The sequence below is a fragment of the Myiozetetes cayanensis genome, unplaced genomic scaffold, assembly GCF_022539395.1.
Source record: "Myiozetetes cayanensis isolate MyiCay16 unplaced genomic scaffold, myiCay2020 scf7, whole genome shotgun sequence".
NCBI lineage: Eukaryota > Metazoa > Chordata > Aves > Passeriformes > Tyrannidae > Myiozetetes > Myiozetetes cayanensis.
Window position 1 is genome coordinate 52,048,580 of NW_026087964.1, and position 19,867 is coordinate 52,068,446.

Genomic DNA, 19,867 nt, shown 5'->3' on the forward strand with positions numbered 1-19,867 from the left:
CTAATCCTAGACCCATAATATAATAGAGTGAGGAAAGGACCAGTCACCTTTAGAGAAGCCTTCCTAGTTTATGTCAGAAAAGGTTTTGGGTCTAAAGACTGTTGTTCATCAAAATACTGAAATTGCATACGGTTACCTTAGATTGAAAAAATAGAAGCATATTTTTGTAAGCATTTTCCTGGAATTAGTACAGATATTTAAGTGTTTATTGGTCTGTAATAAAATTCTGATCGTTTAAATACCTGAAGTAAGGAAATCAAAAGCTTTTTTTTTTCAGAAGCAGCAGCTCAGATGTTATAATTTTAAATGTTATAAATATACCCATAGTAATGACTGTAACACCAGTTCCTTTATATACATAGAAATTAGCCATAATAATCAATATTAATCTTTATTGCCTTTGAATTGAAATAAATTTAGAAATTAATTAATATATGCTATTACATCTTACTGATTTTGTGGCTAAAAAGGGATATTATATCAGTTTATCTCATCTCTTGTACAGCACTTTGTGCAGTTTCCTTATAGTAGTCCATTCCAATAAGTGTATCTCACACTTGGATTTTAGGACCCATGTGTTCTGTGGTCTTTACCTGTGTGTTTTTAGCAAGGCCCTCACAGGTAGCCAACAATTTGTCTCTCTCCATGTTCTGTTTAGCTTATACCAAAATTTCTGGTTGCTATATTGACTCCACCAAGGTGGTGGTTCCTTGCACACCTTTCATGGGGGAAATATGTACTCCATTGATCACAATATAATCTTGTTCAGTCTAACAATTTTTTTGTTTAGATACTGACTTGTTCTGCATCAATGGCAAGATACTGACTGATTTCAGTACAGCCAAAATTTAATCTTTGTTTTGTAGTAGGTGATCAATATTGTTATACATCTGCATTCTCACAGTCAGGGCCTTCCATTAACAAAGCCAGTGAAGGCATTCATAGGCTGCATGACTGCATCAACAAGTAGCAGGGACTTTTCTCTGAGACTGCTACACCAAAGTTTGTCATGTCATGTGGACATAAAGCATCTTAGCTAAGAGTTGGAATTAGCTTCCTTACTCAAAACAACTGGCTAAAGAATCATAAATAAATTCAACTAGCTCTTGATATTGCAAATGTTTTATTATTTCAGATGTCCAGTCCTGTTACTGCTGAGCTCAGACCTGCCCATGAATTCAGCCCCTGCTAATTTGCTGTTTTCTTCTCCTATGTCTTTTCCATATGTTTATAAACAGGACACATTTCATGTATGCAGGCTTGATTTTCATGAAATTAAGCACATATACAACTTGCTAAAGCATGAATTATTTTATCAACAGCATAGTGTGGAAATTGCCTTCTTTTGGGGTCCCCCTCACTCTCATTTTACTCCTTGCAGCACCTTATCGATTACTTTCTCTGTTATTTCATAGAGCTTCTTGCCAAGTGTCTCTAGACAAGATGCAGTGACCACTGAATTTTCTATAAGTTATAGCAGAATCAAAGAAAAGAGACCTGTTCTATTCCCACACTGCATCCCAGAGGCAGTATTAGTTGTCTGGTAACATTTATCTCATGGAATTTTTTTTCCACTTAATTAAATTTCCTCAGTGTAACAAACCCATATGATTTTTGCAATAGTGATTGTAGTTTCCCTGAGGTTTTACCATGGAGAAACGTATTCAGAACTTACTCTGTGTCCCCATTGGAAAGAGCTCTCTGCAGGAATTCGTGGTGCCCTTCTGACACTGTAATCCTAAGCAGCCCAGGGAAATTTAGGGAGAATCTCAGGATGGAAAAGTGCTGCTAGTTCTATTAAATCTTATTAAAAATCCATAAATGAAAAAATCGAGCTTAAACAAGGCTTGGGGAAGCCCTTTTAGAGAAAATCTGTTGTTTTAGGTAATCTTTATTTTTACCATTAGAGCTGCTTTTGTTTTGCTGCAGATGCCCATTGTGAAAATTGTCAGGAAAGAGTAAGAAATTAGTAAATTGATTCAAGCCAAAATTAATGCCTTTATGGTTATTATTTCCTTTACTTCGGTTGATTTTTCCCTGGCAGAGCTTTAAGAAAAGTTCTGTCTCACCAAATAACAGAAAATCCATAGTGCCAAAACAAGCAGATATTTGCAAGGAGCCCCAAAATTTTGCTGATGAACTCCTGGTTAGTAGGTATTTGTAGAATAAATGACATCTGATGTGATTTTGCAGATGCATACTAAGGGAGCATACATACACACACATATACCTGTAAATATGTGTATATGTGGACACTCTGAACATCTGTCTTGGTAGGTAACAAGTGGAATTTACTACATTCATTCCTGATTCCTCTGGGGCTCTGGAATATCTTCTGATAGAGAATTTCTAGTTGTGTTGTTTCAAATGCTGGTTTAAATAAAAATAAATAAATATAAAAAAATCATTAGCAGCATTAATACAGCACATCATGATAGCAGGTTAAATATAGACATGGATTAACAGAGTCATTGTTTTCACTCCTGCTAAATAAGACAGTGCACTTAAAATGGAATGCCACTTGACCTTTTGTGCCTCATCAGTCTGTGACTGTATTTAACTGATGCAGGGAGGAAACATTTTCCCCTGGAACTGTCCCCGGTTGATATGAGGATCGCTACTGCCGGGTCACGCCATGCACCCCAGGAGCGATCCTGCAGCCGATGGAGGAGCTCTGTCCATGTCTCACAATGACTCACGCTCTCTTCTCAACCTCTCTCAGCTTGTGCTCTCTGCTGGCCAAATCAAACCATCGCCAGCACTCAAACATTCAAAAATCACGTACTTTGAAGTAGAAATTCTTGATGTGCAAAGCAAGAAGCAGATCTGCATTGTGGACAAGGTGAGTGTATTATTCCAGCACGCTGGGGTGTGCCTCGTTCACACAGTGCCAGTTCAGGGACTCTGTTTTCACTGTGTTGCGGTTTTGCTCTGTAGTAGAAGTACTTTCATTCTCTTCTCTCAGAACTTCTTGTTAGTCACAATCCTGGGCTGTTTTTCTCCAGGGTTTTTACAAATAATCCAGCACTGGTTTGTTTTATACCTCCTGGCTGCTGTGGACTCTAAATCTGTCCTTAGGCTGCCTCTTGACGGTGTTTATTTCAGAGCATGATACTGAAATGTCTGCTTCAGTGGGGATACTCAGTTTTAACAAATTTGCAAAGCTTACCATCTTTGTAATGCTGGTATCTACACATACTCAGCTTGCACCCTATTTATTAGATTGGGCAGGAACCTGGCATTTTTAAAAAATTTAAGTTTTAAACAAAGAGTCTTATCTAAAAGAGGTATTTTGAGATTTTGTTTGTTTAGTTTGTTTGTTTTAATAATGTGAGTAAAAATATAAACTACGGCGAAATTGTATAAGTAGGATAAGAGGACTGGGTGGGAATGAAGTTTACAAACCTGGAAAAAACATTTAAAAAAATGCTTCACAAATATTTTCATCACAGTTTTCGTGATTCATTTTGTGATTCTCAGCGGAAGAACTGGTCTGTTGCGTGCCATGAAAATGGGAATGTTAATCTATTTACACTATAGAATTTTTCAGTAACATAGTAGAGTTTTGAGACTTACTGTTTTGCTAGAAGAGAAAAAAATAAAAATAAAAAATTCCCTTATCCTCGTTGGCAACAGCTGGAACTGGCAGGTAAGTTTGCTTCAAATGTTTAATGCCTTTGAAATATGTAGGGTGGAATACTACCGGATTTCTAGTGTTCTTGATCATTTAAAGGGTGTTTTTGCAATCTGTGTACCTAGTTAAAGGTAAATGTCTCATTTGTTCACTCTTAATGAGGCAATAATTTTTTGGGTTTTTTTAATCTAAACAAAGAGGAAACATACAAAATGGTCAAATAAACACGATGACTATTAATACCAGTTCTAATGATAGTGTTCACATTACTTAATTTATTGAGTGATATTTACATAGTTGTTAGGTTATCTACATACTTTACTGAATGAGGTTTTGATACAAAAAAAGACTGAGTCTGTTCCTTATCTTGAGCTTTCCTATAGGGTCATTTAAAGAAATGTATTACAGAAACAGAATTAGGTAGAGAGCCACATTTCAGGAATCCTTCCTTGATGAATGCTGTTGGAATGATAGCAGACCTGTGTTTTAATTTTTATTCTGAATTTCGATGAGCCTGAAGATTTTCTATACCTTCTCCAAACCATGGACGCTTCCCCTGCAGTGGTGGAAAGAGAGACATGAGTGGTGATTGAGAAGTACTCTCCATATAGAGGTAAAATGCACATAGGGAAGCAATAACAACTGTAAACTGAAAGTCGCTGCTCAAAAACAGGAATCTGTGTTCAATTTACATGGCCAGCACACCAAAGGATTGGTGCAAGTACAGTACAAGGCTGAGATTTCCAAGACTGCCTAAAAATTTGTTTTTTGAATGCTAATTCACCTGACTGTCTAGGTCCCTTAATTTGCTGTGATAATCCCTACGTAAAACAACCCTCAAAGTACAGAAGCTGAGTTCCTTACTTCCATGAACACCTGTGAGTATTGGTGAACTTCATTTCTGTTGGCTATTAGAGCAAACAAGAGACTGTTTTACTGGATTATGCATAATCTTCTGTTTAATTAAATGTAACTGATACAGGCCCAACATGACACTTCTAATGCCTGTTTTCTGTTTTTAAGATAATTATGATTAACTTTATTTCCTGGGGTTGCACGTTATTATTACTTGTCAAGATTTATAATAGGATGAATTGGAACCATAGATTTTAAAATGTATGTATTTGCACTCTTACTGCATATTGTTAGTAGTTCAGACTATTATGATTTACTAAATACGTTTCTAATATTCTCAGATTAATAAATCTGAAGGGACAAACAAATAATGGCAGAGAGAGGAACCTTTTCTTTCTCTACCTAATAGAAACTCAGGCAGAGTGATTCAATGATTAGTGCTATGTGCTTAAATACCAGTGGCTGCTTCCAAAGGTTCAGTTTCTATGACACTCTGCATATGAATCCCATTCAGATTAGTGGGAGCTCTGTAAAGTCTGCAACATCGTGATACATTTAACTAGTCCTGGTATTTAGAAAGCAATCATTTCTTGTCCTCAATGCAGTGTCAGGGATTTAAAAAAGGTGTATTTAGCTGTGTGATCTCAAGAAATCAATTGGCATAAATAGGTTTTGAATCCAGCATAAGTAACTGTGAATTAATTCTTAATCTGTAAAATGAAGACAACATTATTTCCCTTGGCTTTCTTCCCTGCCTTATACTTTTGGGAAGGATCAGTCACTTACATTAAGTGAACTGAGTGGTTATTATGAGTTCTTGGTCATCTTTAACATAAAGAAACAGAATAAATACATGTTTGTCTGCTTTTTAAGCCCGCAAGACAAATTCACATCACACTGCAGGCTTTTCCACAGTCAAGAAAGGCAGAAAAAAAATACTGAAAGGAAGCAGAAGGAGAGGAAAATCCCAGACATGTTGTCCCATAGGCATCCCTCCAGGAGCTAGGTCTTGAAGAAAACTACCTAGTCTTGCAAAACTTGAAGTAAATTCACAGGAGTCAGCAACACTGTCGGTAAATTTTGCACATGCACACTGTGAACATAAAATTCTTCATAGGAATATAATTTCTTTTATTTAATATTGTCAACCTGCTCTGGGGACTTTCTCTGCTATGGGTATGGCATTATGCAAGTGGTTTGGTGCACACAACTTTTCCCAGGGAGTGAGTTACTTAAAGAATTTAAAGAGAAATAATAAGTAATGTGAGATCTGTAGCCAGACAGCAGTAGGACAAGAGGGCACGGTCTTAAGCTGTGCTAGGGGAGGTTTATATTGAATATTAGGAAAAAAATTTTTACAGAGGGAATAATCAGACATTGGAATGGGCTGTCCAGGGAGGTGGTGGATTCTCTGTCCCTGCAGGTTTTTACGATGAGACTGGATGTGGCACTTAGTGCCATGGTCTAGTAACCATGGTGGTGTTGAATCAAGGGTTGGACTTGATGATCTGGGAGGTCTTTTCCAACCCAGCTGATTCTATGATTGTATGATTATATGATCTTTCCCTCCACATTTGCTCTTTGCATAGAAATTAATTCTGATGTGGTAGGCCATGGAGAAGAGGCTTCAGATTTTGGGGGAGAGGGAGAGAAAGGAGGAATCAGCAGCCAAAGGCCTTACAAGAGCTGGTGCCTGAAAGCCACAATTTGGAAAATTTAGCCAAGAAATTTGGCCCATATTTTGACAGTCAGTCAAGGGGTGATAAGGAACAGTTGGGTGTCTTGTGGGTCAATCTTCAGCTTTTTCAATATGCGTATCAATACTGCATTTTAAAAAATATTCTGTCATTGAAACATGAGTCATACAGGCTTCCTGCTCAGTGAGTGAAAGGAGTATTTAGCAAAGAATAAGTCTCTTCTTTGGCCAGTGTAAAACAGCAGGCGAGCCTAGATGATCACAAGTCCCTTTTTTCCCCTCACAATTTATTAATTTCTATGGATGAAATTCTTATCTCTCTGTGAAGAGGAGAGCATGCAATTAGTGATGTCTTGTTTGAAATACTTTCAATAAAAAAAGTCCTAAGTTGTCTAAGGGTTTTGGCTTTTGTACTGCTTCCAAAAAAACATAGAAAACGACAGAACATGCAAAATTCATCAAGTATTATAAATGAAAGAAAACAATTCCTTTTTGTATTTTTTAACAAATAATCCACATTTTTTGCCAGCCACAATTTATGAAAAATACATAGCTTCTCAAAAACTGTTTTACTTGTGCATTGTTCCAAAAGGCTGATGTAGGTTGGTTTTAAAGTTATCGATGTGCAATGATTTGATTTATAAATGCTGTTGAGGCAGCTCATAACTGGCTTTTTTATAGCATTCATTGTATAATATTTTTTTCTTCAAATTAACTTGTAGTAAAATGTATTTTCCCACAAACATAGTGCCATGTAATTAACTTTGCATGAGTTGCTTTTAAGGCAGAAAGTGTTACACAATATAGTTTTTACAGAATAAATCACCTTTGGGGAAACCAGCAGAGAAAGCTTTTTCCTAACTAAAGCCTCAGAGCTCAGTAGTTTTGTGCTATCTGATTTTGCAAGTTAAGCTGTAAACAGAGGTGCAAACTCAGGTTTTGGCTACTATGCAGTGACCCTCCTTTTCACAAAACTTTCTTATTTCTACTGAAGAGAGCTTGCTTCCTAAGGTGTTCAGGGAAAGCCTCCTTTTTTGATGTGCTGCAGAGATGATGGAAACTACTTTCCTGCTGTTCCTTAAACCAACTCTCCATGCACCACTCAGTGCCTTCTCCCCCTGAAATCTCTTTGTAAAATCCAGTTACTGATAGGTAAATGCTTATGGTTAGTGATATACACTGTAGGAACATTTAACTACATGTTTGTGCTTATAGACATCTTGTGCAATGCCTACAATGAAAGTCGTGTGAACATTGTTATTTTTATTAAATTAAAAGACCACTGCATAGACACAAGTCTGTGCATCAACCCCATCACTTGTATATACACAACTCTTCTTACAGTTAAGTAAAAGAGTGTGTCTATTACTACATCTTCACCAAAGGTGAATTAGGGCTTATTCTGATTACTCTGAAAGGCCTTTCTTTTAATGAAGGAGTTCACAAGCATTTTTTTGTTTGAAAAGCACCGTAAACAAGTAGTGTCCTTGTATCTGCCTACTATGGCTTAGCAATACAGTGGATTTACACTGGCATGTCAGCAAAGCAGAAATGGTATCTCTAGTATCAGAAAGCTATTACTCTGGCCTACAGATTGCAGCTCTGTCACAGAGAGTGAGCAGCTGAGAAGAACAGTCATTGCTGGCTCTCTTTTGCATAGTCAGCTCTAGCAAATAAAAATAACTTCTCACATCATGACTTGGAGGTTAGAGATACCACATTCATTTGAGGTGAACAAATGCAATCTCTAAAGTAGGCAATGAAACTCTGCAAAGGAACTCTTTGCAGTACCAGAACATTGCCTCTAACATCAGACTCTCCTCATTAGCCTCATTCAAAGGAAGCAAAGTAAAGAAGGCCTTTCCCAGGAAAGAGATTAGTTGCTTTTTTTTTTTTTTTTTTTTAGTATTTTTATAATATTTTACTTCAGAGGACAATATATTCTTCCTTGTGGAGAATGAGCAGAACCTGTGAACATCTACAGAAGCCTCATTTCACGGAGAGGATTTTTATTATAATTTTTCTCATTCAAGCGATCTATCATTATAGATGCCCTGCCTCTGATGTCAGAGATGCCCAAAGGGACTGAATGACCAGCTGTTTCAAAGGAGGGGACTTCCATAGTAAGACACAAATAGGTGCTGCAATTCCCAGTACTAGCAATTCCCACAGCAATATGGCTGAAGGAACACAGACACAAAGCTAGCGGGACATAGGCTCATTGCCATGGAAGTCTTACTTCCCTTTGGAAGGAGGATTTCATGGTATCTTGTGCCTTCCACTGTATGTTTCCACAGCATCCAGCACAATAGGGATCTGGTCCCTGCTGGGAGGCACTGAAAAAAAATACATTACATTTACAAACTTGTTATAAAATCCGTGTGGTTTTTTGCCTGCAAAAATTGAATCTTATGTCTACCCCCCATTGCTGGAGGTGATGACAGTAGTATTTTCTTCCTCAATTATACTTGGTAAAGTAGGTAAACATATTCAAATTCGGTAGTATCAATGCATTACACTTATTTCTTCCTTCTCTACTAGAAATTCACATAATTTTAATGTCAATATAGCCACAGACAGTTTCAGATGAGAAGACACAGCTATTCATATTATTTTCTGCTTGCTCTTTGCTGTCATAATTCTTGTTTCAATATAGCTTTTTAAATGGAATACCTGGAGAAATGGTCTTTGATTTTTCTAGAAGAGAGAGACTGGGGAGCGGAGAAGCTGGTAACTTTAGGGCATTTAGCATTTTTAAAGAGATAATTTAAAGATTTACAGAAGCTGCAACAGAAGACTAATGATTCAGCTGACACTAATAGAAGTTTAGAAGTGCCTTTAAATGACAAGTTTTATACATCCCTTATTTTAGATAAAAAAGGTCTAAGCCTGGGGGAAGAAATAAAGAAGTAAATATGATAAATATTCCAAAATATTAAAGCTTGAATCAAAGTTCAGCAAAAACAAGAGAGTCAGTTCTTGGGACACCAGTGGTGCTCCAGCTCTTAACAAATGCAAGCCATTCTAGTGAACAGTAAAAGACAGCTATGCTACCAGAGCAGTGAATATTACCAAAATTGTGTCTGTAGAGACAGATTCCCAGCCAGTGTGAAAATGTCCTCTTTCCCAACAGTTACGACATTTTACCCCAGCCACATATTTGCCTCATTGCATCAAGGATAATTCACAGATTATTGCAAATTATGAATGTACTGGAGCAATGTAAGACCATAGGGAGCCATAGGTGTTTTATTAGTCTAATAGTTAACAGCACAACCCATGATGGAAAGTTAGGTGTGTAATGGCATCTCATATAGGCATTATTGTAGCATTAAAATACTCCTGTATATGATTTATTGGTCCATCAGAACATGCTTCAGGTTATTTCTGAATCAGACCTGTGATTCTTCACAAAATACCTGAGCCATGTAGTCATGGATCTATAAATATCTAGCAGTATATATTCATTCTATCTCTGTAATATATCTGCCTACGTTTAAACAATTTTGGATTTTAAAAAGTCCTTAAAATGCAAGCTTTTCTTTCTTAACAGCTACACTTCTTGTGCCTCAAAAGAACAAATTGTGGCAGTCTGACCATCAGAAGTACAGCCAGTATATTGCCCTTGGCATTGTGAAAAGTACTTGTATTTCTAACTGACCTAATGATGCCTAATTGTTCTCACATATCACCCTCACTTCCCATTTCTTTCTGCTGCTTCTCAGCTTCCACCTTCCCTTCCTCGACCATAGGAAGTTTGGTGTCTCTCCGTCTTTCCCTGCCTGTTCTCCCCAACATAATATTGGACCTACTGGCCAAGTTTAAATGCATCTGATAGAGGAAAGGAACCCCCAGGTTTTAAAAATTGACTTAGTTCCTGGTAGCAGGGAGCACAGGCAGCTCAGCTCTCACGGCAACCAGCAAGTGCATCGCAGCAAAAAAGCCTCAGATTCTTCCCCAGTGGAAATGTCTTAGGAGACAGGGAAGAGGTATGGGGCAGCTGGATAAAGCTTTGAGGAAAGTAGGGCTTTATTAGCTCTGCCACTATTAGAACCACTTGTTTGCCAATGCATATTCTTCTGTGAGTTTTCTTTTTAACTGGTTGATCTTAGTTTTTTTGTTTGGTGGGGTTTTTGTGTGTGTGTGTGTGGGGGGGTTTTTTTTTGTTTCTTTGGTTTTGTTTGGTTTTGGGTTTTTTTGTTTTCATGCAGTCTCCCAAATAGATTGAGACCATCCTATGGTAAGCATTGGTTGAGTTTCTTTGGTGCACTTCTTGATTTTAAGTGTTAGCAGTGTGTGTAGATATAAAAAAGCAAACACAAATCTCTATAGCCATCTGATGGAAAAAGGAAGACAATTTTAAAGAGGTTCTACAGCTAAGCTATATACTTAATCTGTGCTAGAACTGGCAATCAAAATCCAAACAAAAATATAAACCTCACTATAAGCCTTCCTTTCTTCCTGAGAAATGTGGGTCAAAATTATTATTTATTATTTTAATTATTTATATTTTATTCCATTTTATAAAATATGTTCTTTACAATAAACTAATATAATATTTATTTTAATTTTTATTTTATTACTTATACTTTTTGTTGTCAAATTACTATTTTTAAATGTCCATCTCAAATGTTGTTTTCTTTGAAAATGACAGTGGAAAAAAATGAGTCTTGAATTTTTATGAGGTAGAATTTGGGAAAGATTGCATTACAAATAAATTTTGGAACATTTCAATCTGTTATGACACAATAAACATTTCAAGTGCAATTTATTTTCCAACTTAATAGTGCATTTATTTGCATATTATTTCCTATTGGGTTATTTGCAATGACATGAGAGCCATGTGTTATATTATTTTACAGTATCATGATAGATGTGTCAGAAAATAATGCAAAAGTAATGAAAGTTCCATACAGATGAGAAATAAAAAGTAATGAAAATAACACAGTAAAATGAATTTTCAGCATGTTCCTGAAACAGGGGTTTTGTTTGGTTGTGGTTTTTTGTTTGTTTGTTTTGTTGTTGTTTGTGGTTTTTTGTTTTTTGTGGTTTTTTTTAAATTCCTGTTCGAGTTTTAAAATTTGACATCAGCACAAATTTACACATCCAGAGTTTTGCAAGAACAATCCCATTTCCCTTGTAGAAAAGTGTTGTGACAGAGGCTTCCTGACTGGTTCTGCTGTTAAGCTGATGAGGTGAATACAGTAACCTTACTCATCTTCTCTTAACAAAAGATCAGAAGGCCTGGGGGGGAACCAATTCTAGTCAGATTTGCTCAGAAACAGGCAACCATGGTGAATTCTTTAAACTGAGGGGTGGCCTGCACACCTTCTGTCTGCTAATGAGTTACATTCTCTTTACTTCCACTATCATCTTCAGCAGGGAGAACAAAGCTCTTTCTGGTGTCTGACACTTTTTGGGGAAAATTCTTGCAAAGAAAGAGTTGTGTTTTGTTTTTGGTTTTTTTTGTTTTTTTTTTTTTTTAATGTACGTAACCAGCTAGCAGTACAAAGGCAATTAATCATCTTTAGAGACAAACTTGGCTAGTGTAAATTGACATGACAGTACCCCGCAAGCATGTGGCTACGTGTATTCTTAGATAATTTGGCCCATAATCACTGGAAAAATTAGTCAGTTGGATTATCTCATATGCCAGAGTTCATGTGACCAGATAATAATCTAGAAGATTGCTAAGTGATACAGCCCTCTACTTACGTATGTGTACTGGAAATTACTGGAGCTAAAATGGTAGTTCTGCATATCCCCGGTTTCTGCAAAGACTGGCTTGAGATCAGAGCCAGCTGTTTGGTAGGCATTTCACTGCAGTATACCAAGTAAAATACTGAATTCTATATAAAGCCCTTGTGTGGTTGCTGACAACACTTGTCTATATGTAGTTACCTCTGTGTTATTTCCATGATGAACTCATTTATTTATATCTCTTTGGACATGACTGGCACATTGGTTCACCAAGATAACAAGGGAGCAGTGTGGGACATACTGAGGAAGATTACAGTAAAACAATATCCATTTTTTAATACTGTCTTTGAAAACTGACAAGAAAAAAGAATCTGATCTAAAAGTCAGGTTCACAAAACACTGAGATCAATTAGAACAGGTGTTTTCCTGATGAACTTTCTGTGAAATGCTGCTGATTTCTAGTGATGCAGCATGGTGCCAAGACAAGGACAGGTTGCAAAAGCAGGAAGTATTTGTTGAGTGCTGAATTTAGAAAGTACCTGGCTTTCCCATTAGCTGGTTATCTATTTTGCAGCCAGATCCTCAGCTGCAATAAGCTGATGTTACCCTTTTAAACAAATTTACCCTGGCTGAAGATGAGGCTGTGGTTAATGAGCAGCTGTAGTGGCAGAGTTTCTGAATTTCTGAAATTATGGAAAATGACTGCCTGTTGCAAAGTAGGTGACTTAGCAGTGCAGTAGGACTGTCATATCACAAGGAGGAAAAAATATTCAAAGGTTAATGTCGAATGAAAAATCACCTATTTGCTGAAATTCCACTATTCAAATTCTTATTGATATGCTGCTGACCTCTAACCCCTACAACAATTCTTTAGTGCAAGAACTGTGTGATTCAATTGCAAGCAGATCACCAGATTTGGCATAATTCCTTGACTTATAAATGTGAAAGAGGTAGGAAAGTGGATAACTATCTGACTAGCTAGCACTCACAAAAGACAGTATTAAGTTCCCTTAATATCTTCTACTTAGTGCTCTTCCTTGGGTCATAGCCCAAGATACTAATTTGGTATTTTAAATCTTAAAAAAGAAATGTGATGCTTTGTGCATTGGTGCATAAAGGAAGAATAGGACTGGTATGGATGATCCAGAAGGTCCTTTCATTCTTGAATTCCTATAAAATGAAAAGTTGCCTCAAATGGGAAAATGAAAGTATTTTTGCTATGAAGGTACAGGAAAAAGAGGATTTGAGGTTTTTAAATCATCCCTTTCTGAATAAAAAGTGTAATCAATGCAACACACAGCTGTAAAATCTGCATTTCTTCATAACTTTTTTTTTTGAAGAAAAAGTAGTTTTGAACCTTATATATGATAGGAAACTTTCTAGAAATTACCTATATTTAAAATCTGGTGTTAGACTACAAGTTAAGAAGTAGGGAAAGCCGACTTGACCATTAGACTATAGAAGATTTGTGCCAAGTAAGAGGTATTTTTTACAGTGAAATCCATCTTGCTTTAAATAAACTAAGCATAGTCTTTCACTCTGTTTTCTCTTTGCATATTTGAAAAGTGCTGAAATAGAGGAAAGGAGAGGTTATAACACTTTTACAAATAATTCAAAAGAACGAAAGGAGAGTAAGACTAATAATTAGAGTGAAGTATTCCAGAGTGTTTTATTCAGTTAGCACAAAGGGTAATAAGAGAAGATGCTTTTCTAGTCCTTACAATTCTTAGCTTGTCTGGATGTACAATGAAAAGAACAAAAGATAATTAATGGTCTATGAAGAGGACAGTCTTAGCAGTAAGCCGATGTCTCAGCATCCATCTTCACATTGATCAATATTAGAAACTATAACTTCACTGGTTGTTTTATGAGATCTTTAAAAAAGGACGCAAAATTATCAAGATCATAAAAAAAATGTATTTCATTCTTTTGTGGCCTTATTATTCTGCCTGGAAAAGGACACTGATTCTTCTATGTCATAGCCCATTCTGAAGAGGAAAGTATTTGTGTTATTTTTCAGCTCATGATCTGTGCAGTTTATCTCAAGTGGAAGGGTCCTTCTCTAAGCCAGCTGGCTCGTAAAACAAACGTGTTCCTGCCCTCCTGGCTGGATGTGTGCTCCGTGCCTTCCCTGGGCACCCTCAGCCCGACACAGTGTGGTGCCATGCGGAGCCACCAGCCTGCGACCAACCAAACAAGCACACGCTCTGGGCCCGAGCTGGCAGGATTTAAGCCAGCTCTAGCCTAAAGCAGCTTGGATGTAGTCAGGCACAGCAGTGCTCCTGCTAATGAGCTCTGCCTCTCTCATAGGTGTCACACAGAGCACCGTCCTCCCAGCTGCAGCTACGCGGTTCAGGCACCAGCTTTGTAGGTAGGGGAGGTGGTGTGTGATGTGTGATTCTATGGACACACTCTCTGGTTCCTCTGCTGCAGCTGGCCACTGTAAGCACAGATCCTGGCAGGCACTTTGTCACTTTTAAACACCTTAGGCATGTGAATGGTTTTATAGGTAGACCTAAAACACTATCTTAGAGAAATTTTTTTAGCAGCTAAAGTTAGGTGATATTAAAACCATGGCTGCCATAGGGAGCCATTTGGAGCGGAGAAAGCACTGAATGTCTCAGGATAAAGAAAGGGAGAAGGATGTAAAGGTAGATTTGCTAAGAAGGGCTGGAGTAGACATTTTGAACTGACTGAGAACAGCTCTGTCGTGAAGTCAACACATTCTCAGGAGTACAGGAGGTGGAGATCCTGGGCTCTGTTTCAAGCAAGCACTGTTCTGTACGTGTGCTAAGCTTAACAGTTTTTCCAGCTTTCTTTGACTTAATCAGATGATCAGCTCTCCAGAGCACGGGTTGGCCCTGGCTACTCTTTTCCAGAACCCATCATGGTGAGATGCTGATCTCCTCTAAAGATGCAGGCCCTGCAGTAATGAGGATTATACTGTATTTGGAAAGCTGGCTCATCCTCCATCATATTGGAAAAGACTATCCCTGTTCTTCATTGGGCAATGCCAGTTCTGAATACCTGCAAACCTGCCCTGTAATAGGACACATGACAGATTCTGGTCTGCGGTCTTGTGTGCCACATTGCTGTTGCCAGCTAACAGTGCTTGTATCCGTATCTGACAGACTCTGGGATCCAAGCCTCACAGGTGTGAGATTACAAGGTGTGAGCAAGCAATTTCAGACATTTTTAGAGACTTTGAGAACATAACCCCCCATCTCTAGTATTCAAGTCCACAGAGGCGGTACACATTACAAGAAAATGCACATGTATGGATGTTGCATGGAATGGCTTAAGTGCAATGAATAAAGATAAAATTTTTTTCTTTCCATTTTCAACCAAGAAAGATAAGATAGCTTCTTCTATTGTTCTCTTTAGCTGGGAAGAAAAGGGACCAAGCTGGCATCAGGAATTCAAAGGTCAATGTCTCCTTCCTGGTGCAGTACTATTCAACACAGTTCAGGTCAACAAAAGTGTCAGGGCCAGCAAAAGGGTAATTCTTGGTTTCAAGGAGCCCAGCCCTTGATCTGGGTGGAGTTGGCATTCACATCACAGAGACAAGTCAAGGTTTAAGTAGAGGTTCACTTACAGCAGTTTCTGCAAATAAGGACTTTTCCAATGCCCTGTAAACCCCTCTGTAACCATGGAAAAGAAAGTGTTCTCATCTAAACCCAAAGGAAAAGCTAGGAAAACTCTGTACTTTACAACCTTTTAGCACAGGTGTCATTTTAAAGCTTTAGATAATTGAAATCTGTGTTGAGCTTCCTGTCTGTTCATCTTATTACTGGAAAAAAAGTTGCCTTTCTCATAAGTACTAATGGCACATATACTGTATATTTGTGTGGCGTGTGTCAAAATATATAAGAGTAAACTTTTCTTTCTGTAGTGATTTGTTGCCTTGGAGTCAGCAATTTTATTTTCTTACATCAGTATTTCTCCAAACTCAGTCTCTTCAACAACACAACCTATGTTAAGGTGCTGACTGATCTCTACTGGCAGAATTTCTTATGTTCTTCTCAATTCCTTTGCATGGGTGTTGTCACAAAAACAGACAGGTGTAAGCACATTTGGAAGAAGTGGGGCTGTAGGCTAGACGGTGCCAAGATCCAAGCAAGGCTCAGTAAGTCAGTTAAGGCTTAAGTGTATGAGTTCTAACTAATACAGTGGAACAGGAACTGCAAATCCCATAGAGATCTTCAGGTGGGCAGTGACAGACAAGCTTCTGCAGAGCAGGACTGTTGGGTTCCTGTGTAAATGCCAAGGAGGCTATGCCAGGCAACTGCTGCATTCTGGTTAAACTGAGGGAAGCTGGGGATGGGGTGAGCCAGGTGCTGAGTGCCCCAGACAGGAAAAGTGGTGTTATGGCTGTTTCTCTACCTCAACCCAAAGAAATTCTGCTACTCCTCAAGGTTTTGCTATATGTCATCACCGCTTCATACTGGTATTATTCTGTGCTGCACAGGTGCCTAAATTCTTCAGGGGAGGGGGTTTTCTGCATGCTGCTGTGTGACTGCAGAGATGAGGTCTGTTGCTCGAACCAAAGCAGATCCCTATAGTTAAGACAGAGTTCAATTTAATGCTCAGCCTCTGTGCTTAAACGAACAATACACAATATTAAATCAGTGTCAACTGCAAGGGGATGGTGTTGTTAAAACCTTGATCTCAAGCTCAAGGACTGCTTCCTGAAGTGTCCCATTGCCTTTCCTTGTAAATCTAAGTCTTTCACTCTAGTAAGTTCTAACTGTGTTTCTCAGATACTTTGTAAAAAGTATATTAAGAGATCAATATACATAACAAAATAGAGCCTAAAAGGCTTCCAGACTGCCATCTAACACTGTGACACCTGAACTGCATCAGTGCACACGAACAACAGCATGCAGCAGCAAACGCATTTCAGGCAGAAAGGACAGAACCTTCCACCTTGCTACTGGCTGTCAGGAAATCCATTTCATGCCTCATCATGCTTGAACCTAACTTTAAAGCTAAACCCTTCACATTTTCTCACTGGTTTGATCATGGGGGCAATTATTGCCTCAAGCAGGATCAGCAGCTTTCCCTCAACCATCGTGATTTTACCCTTCCATTGGTCAAGCAGAGGTGGTCCAGGTAATGTGTAAGCCAAACGTGGACAATCCTTAATAACCTTAATCAATCTGTGAGAACAAATTCCATGATTTGTTTCAATTTTGTCTAAAGAACTTGCAGACAAATTGAATCATCTCTTCATTAGAGGAATGGAAGAGGGATCCCAGAGTGAAGAAGACAAGAAAATTAATCTGCATGCATTTTGCTTTCTTTTCCAGGTACCGCCAGCATCTACCATTCTTGACGTGAAACACAAATTTCACAAAGCATGTAAGTACTATGGCTAACAGGCTGGAGGCATGGTTAGAGGCCTTTCAGCTTGGAGAAATTGTCAAATTTATTTTTCATGAAACCTCACACAAAAGCTGAGACTTGCTTGACAGCTCCAGTGCTAAATAAGAACAGTGTTTGAATTAAGGTTCTACTGTACCTATCACAGATGTGCGAGTGAAAGGAGAGAACTGCATAATTTATCACTGCCAGCACATGAGGAGCAGTTGTTTTCTATCTTCCTTTTAGCATAACACAGTGCTAATCCAAGGCCATCGCTGATTTGTTCTCCCAGTGTTATGTTAGATAAACTTCAGTAACATTAGACTGCTTCAAGCTGGCCATAAATAGATCACATAGACCAAAAAACTACTGTAGTCAGGAATTTGAGCTTGGAGTGATTAAATGGCATCTGGGATAGTCTAGATTTCTGTAAGACCTTTCATGTAGTCCCACGTGACATCCTTATCTCAAAACTGGGGAGATGGATTTGAAGGGTGGACTATTTGGTGCATAAGGAATTGGCTGATCTCTGTATCTCTGATAGAGTCAGAGAGTTGTAGTCAATGGCTCTGTGTCCAGGTGGAGGCTGGTGAGGAGTGATGTCCCTCACTCAAGGCTCTGTCTTGGGACCTGTGCTCTTCAGTATCTTTATCAGTGACACAGATCGAGTGCACCCTCTGCAAGTTTGCTGATAACATGAAGTTGAGCAGTGCAATCGACACAACACAAGGACAGGATGCCATCCAGGGGAAACTGGACAAACCTGATAGGTGGGCCCACGAAAATCTCATGAGGTTCAACAAGCCCAAGTGCAAGATGCTGCTTCTGAGTCAGGGCAATCCCAGAAATGAGTACAGGCTGGGAGAAGAAGTCACTGAGAGCAGCCCTGTGGAGAAGAACTTGGGGATTCTCGTGAATGAAAAATTGAAAATGACCTGGCAATGTGTGTTCACAGCCCAGAAGGCCAATCATATCCTGGGCTGCATCAAAAGAGGAATGGCCAACAGGTCAAAGGAAGTGATTCTGTGCCTCTAGTCTCCCTCATGAGACCCCACCTGGAGTACAAGAAAGACATGGACCTGTTGGAGCAGGAAATTTTCTGAAGGGCTAGAGCACCTCTGCTGTGAAGACAGGTTGAGAGAGTTGGGCTTGTTCAACCTGGAGAAGAGAAGGCTCTGGGAGACCTCATTGCAGCCTTCCAGTACCTAAAGGGGGCTTATAAAGAATAGGGAGACTGACTTTTTACTTGGGCAGATAGTGACAGGACATGGGGAAACAATTTTAAACTAAAAGAGTAGGTATTTCAGTTAGAGATAGTAAGAAATTATTTACTGTGAGGATGTTGCATCCCTGGAAGTATTCAAGGCCAGGTTGGATGGGGCCCTGAGCATCTTGGTCTAATGGGTGGCCTCTTAGATGCTGAGCTTTCATTATTTTTACAAAAAAGTGTTTATTAAACTAAAGGCTAGATGCCTTTTGCAAAAAGAAAAAAAGAAAAAAAAAGAAAAAAAGAAAAAAAAAAGGTTGTCAGTCACTAAGATTTTGAGTTCAGAGTATTGTAAGTAGAAGAAGAATTGTGCTTCTACTCAGTCCTTAGAATTTTATAAAACAGTAAAGCTTAAGGCTTCTGTGGTTGCATACAGGTTCAGTTGAAGAAGCAAAATGCTGTTGACCTGACTGTTTTAATATTACTTATTTTCACTGCCTGTAAGGGCTTGTAAAACACAAAATGGTAAAAGTTCAAAAACCGCATTGCTGAGTAGAAAAAGATGGAATGCATATGTTTTAATATTTCAATAAGGGTATGTCCTCCCATCGCTTCGTGAAATGCAGTACTGTTCTGCCTAGAATCTCTTAAATCAATTGAAACTGGATTTATATTGATGCAGTTTAAATCAGCTGAAGAACACTGGCACAGAGGTTTATGCCAATATAACTGCAATGAGGTTTTAAATGAATTTGGGCTAAAATGGTGCAAGTCCCTGTATAAGCCATTTTAATGGTGCCTATTTTGATATCAAGAGGTATCTTACTTCTCAGGTACCCCTGATGATGTAACTGGAGCTAGTATCAAGGAAGACAGCATACGACAAAGCATAGTACAGACCGTGAACCAAACCTCTGACAGTACAGCATTTTAAAGCACATGGAAAGGCTGGCATGTGCCTTCAGTGCTCTTTTGGGCCTCAGTTTTTTATGTCAATTCCTCCTGTTCCCAGGAGTACACCATAGCAGTGTCCTGTGTCCTTTCTTCCTATTTCAGCTCATTGCTTTCTATCTCTCTTTTCCAGTTCGTGACTTAGGGATGTTTTTGTCTCATGAGGTTCCCCCCACCTCCCCCTCCCCACCCCTTCCTCCTTTCTCAATTGCAAAGACCAAACCTTCACTTTTTCTCTTTGCGTAGTCTGGAGCATGACAGGTAATAGAATACAGTTCTTCTAGGCAAGAGCTGAGAAGGGGCTGAAGCTGATCTGTGGATGCCTTTGGTTACCATGCTATTTTGTACTAGCTCATGCATTCATTTCTGTCATTTCGTGTGTGCCAGACTCACATGTTCCCCTATAATCCCTCGTTAAAACACACTTCTACGCACACCCCCTTACAGTCTCCCTGTCTCT

General features: G+C 38.6%; 1 protein-coding gene across 1 annotated transcript in view; it reads left to right on the top strand.

Moving 5' to 3' along the window:
• The first annotated feature begins 2,635 nt into the window (after nucleotides 1-2,635).
• Nucleotides 2,636-19,867, top strand: part of TECRL (trans-2,3-enoyl-CoA reductase like) — a 63,631-nt gene continuing 46,399 nt past the window's right edge. Inside the window, exons 1-2 of the mRNA XM_050338800.1 lie at nucleotides 2,636-2,842; nucleotides 17,195-17,246. Of these exons, the coding sequence (XP_050194757.1) occupies nucleotides 2,636-2,842; nucleotides 17,195-17,246 (259 nt within the window). The remainder of the gene's footprint in view (nucleotides 2,843-17,194; nucleotides 17,247-19,867) is intronic.